Consider the following 7,651-nt stretch of genomic DNA (forward strand, 5'->3'; position numbering starts at 1 on the left):
AGGGGAGGACCGAGCCGGCCGGGAGGATAGGGGACATAGAGAGTCAAAGGATGCAGAAAGGGAGGAGAGGAGGGTTGAGGGAGGCAGAATCAGGAGATTGGAGGGAGAAGGATTGAGCAGAGGGAAGAGATGATAGGATGGAAGAGGAGAGAGTAGCGGGAGAGAGAGAGCGAAGGTTGCGACGGCGCATTACCATCTGTGTAGGGGCAGAGTGAGTAGTGTTGGAGGAGAGGGAGAGAGAAAAGGATACAAAGTAGTGGTCGGAGACTTGGAGGGGAGTTGCAGTGAGATTAGTAGAAGAACAGCATCTAGTAAAGATGAGGTCAAGCGTATTGCCTGCCTTGTGAGTAGGGGGGGACGGTGAGAGGGTGAGGTCAAAAGAGGAGAGGAGTGGAAAGAAGGAGGCAGAGAGAAAGGAGTCAAATGTAGACGTAGGGAGGTTGAAATCCCCCAGAACTGTGAGGGGTGAGCCATCCTCAGGAAAGGAACTTATCAAGGCGTCAAGCTCATTGATGCACTCTCCAAGGGAACCTGGAGGGCGATAGATGACAAGGATATTAAGCTTAAATGGGCTAGTGACTGTGACAGCATGGAATTCAAATGAGGAAATAGACAGATGGGTCAGGGGAAAAATTGAGAATGTCCACTTGGGAGAGATGAGGATTCCTGTGCCACCACCCCTCCCCCAGTGGTGGTTGTCCCACTGGCTATCCTAAGTTGAATGCACCAATTTGTAAGTCACTCTGGATAAGAGCGTCTGCTAAATGACTTAAATGTAAATGTACATTAATTTACTTCAAAGTGTTTCCTTTCAAATGGTATCAATAATATGCATATCCTTCCTTCAGGTCCTGAGCTACAGGCAGTTAGATTTTGGTATGTCATTTTAGGCGAAAATTGAAAAAAAGGGTCCGATCCTTAAGAGGTTAAACAGGCAGCCCAATTCTGAATTTTTGCCCAATTATGGGCAAAAGAGCTGACCTGATTGGTCAAAAGACCAATTTGTGGGAAAAAGGATCAGAATTGGGCTGCCTGTGTAAACGCAGCCAGAGAGCAAGTGCGACTACATTATTAACTTTCCCTTCTCTTCAAAGGTCACCTCACTCTTCACCTTCCATAAACTACCGTACCAGGTCTGGCTCATGATGGTGAAGAGGCGTATGTTTCCTCTACTGATAGCTTCTGCTCTGGCAGTCATGGTCTACATCATCTTCACATTGTCCAGGTACCGTGAAGACTGCCGTACGATCAAGAAACTAAATAAAAGTGGTAAAAGGAAAAAATTGTCTTGGACACACATTTCTGCTGTAGAAATACAACATCTGTCCATGATTCCTCAGGTCACAGCCAGGCAACCACCAGCACCTCTATCCGCGCCACATCTCTGACCAGTCCATCACGCCTGTCAACGACACCAAACACTTCATGGTGGGGGCCTACAAGGAACATCGTGTGACGGGATGCTCCGTACGCATCATCAGTATCTTCAGACGAGACTCTGTCCAGCCTCTGTACTGTGTGTTCTACTGTGGGACTCACTGGGCTAATGGAACGAAGGCTGAAGTCCAGATGCACTCTGACCACTTTGGTACCTGCAATTTGCTATTTGGTTTTAGCCCTGCACTGACACACCTGAATCAACACCTGAATTAATGAAATAAGGGGCTTGGTGATTCGCTGATTAGTTTGTTGATTTAGTTTTCCCTATACTGTAAATATATGTGTCCCTGTTCTGTATTGGGATAAAGGTTTCCCCCTTCGTGACGACCGACGTCCTTTGTCCGAATCTTCCCGACTGCAACCCGTCACACGTGACCCTCGCCACACAAGCTGACGCCAAGCTCGCTCAGAACCAATCCTTCCTCCGCATCCAGAACCTTGTGAAAATGGAGGAAGAGGAGTTTCAATTCAACTTCACTGTCTGTTGGTCCAATTTATTTGGTGATTATAACAACGTGCTTCAGGTCACCCAGACTCTGGAGATGTACAAGTGGGTATTGATTGAGTGATTGTTTGGTTGGTTGATTGATTGATCGATTAATCAACTGGTTGATTGATTGATTAATTAATTGCTATATTGCAGGTTGTTGGGAGTGCAGCATGTTGTGGTGTATAACACCAGCTGTGGACCAGACCTGGAGAGACTGCTACAGAGTTACACACAGGAGGGCTTTGTGGAGGTAGGAATTGATTGATTTGATGGATGGATTGATAGATAGATAGGATTAATTAATTGACTAATTGATTGACTGCAGGTGGTGCCCTGGCCTATCGACCAACACATGAGCCCGTCCCGTGGGTGGCAACCCATTGAACATGGAGGGGACATCCACTACTACGGCCAGTTGACCACTCTGAATGACTGTGTCTACAGACATATGTATCAGTCACGCTATGTACTGCTGAACGACATAGATGAGATTATAACTCCATACCAGCATCAAACCCTGCCCCAGATGATGGATGTACTTCAGAGGCAACACCCAAAGGTAGGGGGAGGACTCAGGGAAGTAGTGTGTATGTGTGTTAAGGAAGATAATTATGTGTGTAGTGTGCATGTTAGGCTGTGTTTACACAGGCATCCCAATTCAGAATTTTTTGCCAATTATTTGGCATATCTGATACAAATCCGATAATGTGTAAACAGGAATTTCTGATCTTTGGTGTTTTTGGTTTTTAATAGTTTTTTGGGCCAATCACATCAGATCTTCTCACAGCAGATATTTTTTTGCACTGAACTGATTGGTCAAAAGACCAATTAGTGAAAAAATATCCGAATTGGGCTGACTGTAAACGCAGCCATGGAATCTTACCTTTTGAGTTCTGATACCACATTCGTCTGTGGTTCTCATCCTCAGTCTGGATGTTCAGATCAGAATTGTTGTGCTCTGAAGTGTTTGTTTTTGCACATGACCTGCCGTTACCAAGATAACCACCCCAACATTTAAAGAAACAGTGACAGGAAATGAGCATTGTGTTTGCGTGCTATTTCGTATGCTACATCAGTGTGAATGTGCAAATCTGATATGGGTCAAAACACAATAAAAGTGTGGACAGTGAGAAAAATAGATTGGATATGAAGGAAAAAAATCTGAATTCATTCTCTCTCTTTCGCCTTCTCTCACTCCACCCGCATCTCCCCAGGCCGAAGTGTTCCTCATAGAGAACCACATCTTCCCTAAGTCCCAGTTTGAGCCCAGTGGAAAGTTTGAACGGCCCCGCTGGAGGGATGTTCCAGGGATCAACATCATGGAGCACATCTACAGAGAGGAGCCAGACTATCGCATCTACCACCCTTCCAAGATGATAGTACGGCCCAGGTTAGAATCTACCACTCCTCCAAGATGATAGTACGGCCCAGGTTAGAATCTACCACTCCTCCAAGATGATAGTACGGCCCAGGTTAGAATCTACCACCCCTCCAAGATGATAGTACGGCCCAGGTTAGAATCTACCACTCCTCCAAGATGATAGTACGGCCCAGGTTAGAATCTACCACCCCTCCAAGATGATAGTATGGCCCAGAGTAGTATACTAAGAAGCTAGCTAGATATACTCAGGGTTTTCTAAAGCTAGCCAGCTTCAGTTAGCTTCACCTTCCAGCTCAGGCTTCATCAGTATTACAGACTTGTAACTGCGCATGCATGTCACACGTGGCTAGTCGAACGCCAAACTCTTCATAAACCCCTTTCTGTGTTTGCAAGCAATGTCCTGCTTAACATAATGTTTGTGTCATCATCGCAAATCAACTGCATTACACTTAAAAAACACTTCAACTTCAACCAGTTAAATTGCTATTTTTCTAGCTTTTGCTACAGCCTATGTAAATGAGCGTTAGCATTCTAGCTAACAACTGCTGCATCCAAAATAGTTATTTTGCAAAGATCACAACCAAATATAATCTTAGCGGCTGTTCAAGCAATAATCAAACATCATTGTAACCCCAAAAAGTTATTTTGTTTAGAAGTAATAAAAACGTACTATGATGAATGGGCGCAGATGGCGATGGCTTTCTTACTGCAGCCAAGAGTCGTGGCGATCTGTGCGTGACGTCAGTGTGTCGAGTAAAGGTGTATATTAAGACAATGCTGAAACATAAATCCATGGGCGAGTCAGTGTCACATTTTCATTATTTCCTAAATCAACATGAAAGAAAAGCTATCTTGCAAATTCAGCAGGTGATGTTGTGAAAAAGGTCATTAGAAGTTCTCTCTTTGTTTTATTACGTATCGTTAATGCCGTCTTTGGTGTGCTTATCAATGCACACGCACCTTTTTTCTCACTCTTATCGATAAAATAATTGTATAAAGTCATACAAAAGTTATACTGTGTGTGAAGTTTCAAATGCAGCCAGTCATTACTTAATGTGTAATGTGATAAGTATTTTAATATTACGATTATTTTACACACAAAAAATACATTTGATTAATACAATATTTAATCAGTGGTCTTCTTCAAATGAAAGGGATGATGGGAACCTGATTTCATTGGTCCTCAACTCACGACTCAGACATTTCATTCAGGATAAGTAGAGTTAGCCCTGAGTTTGCCTGCCCCAGAGCAGGTTAGTTCTGAAGGATTCGTTGCCATAGAAATGTACCTGGCTAAAAGGTGAGCCACATTTGTGTTAGTGGTTATCTCAAGTTGAACTCAGAGTTCGTAGTATAGGGCTCTGGTTAGAATCTACCACCCCTACAAGATGAAAGTACGACCCAGGTTAGAATAGAATAGAACCTCTGTCCAACAACCCCGTTGTGTCTCTGACCCCAGGGCAGTGGAGCAGACATCGGTCCACTCTGTCTAACAACCCTTCTGTGTCTCTGACCCCAGGGCAGTGGAGCAGACGTCGGTCCACTTTGTCTAACAACCCTTCTGTGTCTCTGACCCCAGGGCAGTGGAGCAGACGTCGGTCCACTCTGTCTAACAACCCTTCTGTGTCTCTGACCCCAGGGCAGTGGAGCAGACGTCGGTCCACTCTGTCTAACAACCCTTCTGTGTCTCTGACCCCAGGGCAGTGGAGCAGACGTCAGTCCACTCTGTCTAACAACCCTTCTGTGTCTCTGACCCCAGGGCAGTGGAGCAGACGTCAGTCCACTCTGTCTAACAACCCCTTTGTGTCTCTGACCCCAGGGCAGTGGAGCAGACGTCGGTCCACTCTGTCTAACAACCCTTCTGTGTCTCTGACCCCAGGGCAGTGGAGCAGACGTCGGTCCACTCTGTCTAACAACCCTTCTGTGTCTCTGACCCCAGGGCAGTGGAGCAGACGTCGGTCCACTCTGTCTAACAACCCTTCTGTGTCTCTGACCCCAGGGCAGTGGAGCAGACGTCGTTCCACTCTGTCTAACAACCCTTCTGTGTCTCTGACCCCAGGGCAGTGGAGCAGACGTCGTTCCACTCTGTCTAACAACCCTTCTGTGTCTCTGACCCCAGGGCAGTGGAGCAGACGTCAGTCCACTCTGTCTAACAACCCTTCTGTGTCTCTGACCCCAGGGCAGTGGAGCAGACGTCAGTCCACTCTGTCTAACAACCCCTTTGTGTCTCTGACCTCAGGGCAGTGGAGCAGACGTCGGTCCACTCTGTGCTGCGTAACTTCGGCCAGACAGTGAAGGTTCCTCCTGATGTGTGTCATATCATCCATGTCAGAGTTCCCCTACGAGGACGACTGACCAAGAAAGAGCTGCATGAAGACAAGAGGGTCTGGGACTATGAGAGACAACTGGTGCCTAATGTTGATAAAGCACTAGATCAAGCAGGACTACTAATCTGAGGGTAGGAAGGAAGGAAGGAAGGAAGGAAGGAAGGAAGGAAGGAAGGAAGGAAGGAAGGAAGGAAGGAAGGAAGGAAGGAAGGAAGGAAGGAAGGAAGGAAGGAAGGAAGGAAGGAAGGAAGGAAGGAAGGAAGGAAGGAAGGAAGGAAGGAAGGAGTAGTCAGAAATGGAAGACAAAGTGATACATCCCACTCAGTAATTTTTTCTGGTTCATATACATTCAATGAACTAATCAGACAAGACCCAGCTGCTATCACATTGGTGCCTATTGGTGCCTATTCTTGAGCAGATCAGAACTGTGACATTATTTTTCAATGGTAAACAGCCGGATAGGGTGACCAGATGTCCCCGATTTCTGGGGACAGTACCAGAGTCTGGTGTCCTGGGCTTGAGCTGTCCTGAAAATGTCCCCGATTAGCCCTTAGAAATAAAAAATCAACTCTGAAGTTTAAAAATACATGTCATCTATGCACTTAAATAGCGAATGGAGGACGCTTTTCCCGTGGTTCATTTTTTGTGCCAGCCAGGTAGGCTATACTCCTGTTTTAAAGAGAAGCAATGTGCTTAATATAAGGAAGGTTGAGAAATAGATATAGTAGGCCTAGCCTATAGAATGCTGATGGGATCCTCCTCTTTTTAATAGAGGCCATCACTCTGTTTTCTCACGCAATCGCATAGCCTAAAGAAATGTTGCGCAACATGAGATCATGGGCTCTCATTAAGTGTTTGATTAGATTTGCGATCACATTTGCATTGATGTCAGAGTGATTAGAGGGACAATAGAATTCTGAGTACCAGGCAATTAGCAAGTTTGGTAGGCTTCTAATGACCATCAGCAGCATCAGAGTTTGGAGAAGCCTAATTACCGTGACTAAATGGTCACATAGAATTTGACTGCCATTTTGTATTTAGGTGATAGTCATTTACTCTGTGTAATTCTGTAATGTCACATGTATTTCATGTACACTGTAATTGAGTGTTAATCCTTTAGTCACTAATAAATCTTATTAGTTGAATTGAGTAAATGCATTCCACGTTTTACAGTCATTATTTGATTGACTATTTAGTAGGTCTATTGGTAGTTATTAGGGTCTTTCTATAAATAATGGGGCCAATGTGTGACTTTGGGATCAACACTTCAAAATGGGTTGAAACAAAAATAAAAATGATTTTCATGCAGATCCAGATGTGTACTTAGAGAAATAAAAGGGAATACATGCAAATTGGCCCATAACTCCACCTACAGTGCCTTCGGAAAGTATTCAGACCCCTTGACTTTTTCCACATTTTGTTACGTTACAGTCTTATTCTAAAATTGATTAAATAAATAAAAATCCTCAGCAATCTACACACAATATCCCATAATGACAAAGCGAAAACAGGTTTTTAGACATTTTTGCAAATGTATTCTAAATCCAAAACAGAAATACCATATTTACATAAGTATTCAGACCCTTTGCTATGAGACTTGAAAGTGAGCTCAGGTGCATCCTGTTTCCATTAATTATCCTTGAGATGTTTCTACAACTTCATTGGAGTCCACCTGTGGTAAATTCAATTGGTTGGACATGATTTGGAAAGGCACACACCTGTCTATATAAGGTCCCGCAGTTGAAAGTGCATGTCAGAGCAAAAACCACTCCTCAGTAAAAGGCACATGACAGACCGCTTGGAGTTTGCCAAAAGGCACCTAAAGACTCTCAGACCATGAGAAACAAGATTGAACTCTTTGGCCTGAATGCCAAGTGTCACGTCTGGATGAAACCTGACACCATCCCTACGCTTAAGCATGGTGGTGGCAGCATCATGCTTTTGGGATGTTTTTCAGCGGCAGACCCATTTACACTATACACATAGCTTATGCTTCGGTTCCACCTTGACATC

General features: G+C 44.5%; 1 protein-coding gene across 1 annotated transcript; it reads left to right on the forward strand.

Annotated features, from left to right (window-relative positions):
* Window positions 1-1,144: 1,144 nt before the first annotated feature.
* LOC121560184 (glycosyltransferase family 92 protein F13G3.3) lies at window positions 1,145-5,819 on the forward strand. Its single transcript, XM_045215324.1, has 7 exons — window positions 1,145-1,225; window positions 1,341-1,620; window positions 1,749-1,990; window positions 2,084-2,180; window positions 2,256-2,489; window positions 3,145-3,320; window positions 5,551-5,819. Exons 1-7 carry the CDS (start codon window positions 1,146-1,148, stop codon window positions 5,765-5,767), a joined length of 1,326 nt encoding a protein of 441 aa, XP_045071259.1. The 5' UTR covers window position 1,145; the 3' UTR covers window positions 5,768-5,819.
* The last annotated feature ends 1,832 nt before the right edge of the window (window positions 5,820-7,651 follow it).

The sequence above is a fragment of the Coregonus clupeaformis genome, unplaced genomic scaffold, assembly GCF_020615455.1.
Source record: "Coregonus clupeaformis isolate EN_2021a unplaced genomic scaffold, ASM2061545v1 scaf0422, whole genome shotgun sequence".
Taxonomy (NCBI): domain Eukaryota; kingdom Metazoa; phylum Chordata; class Actinopteri; order Salmoniformes; family Salmonidae; genus Coregonus; species Coregonus clupeaformis.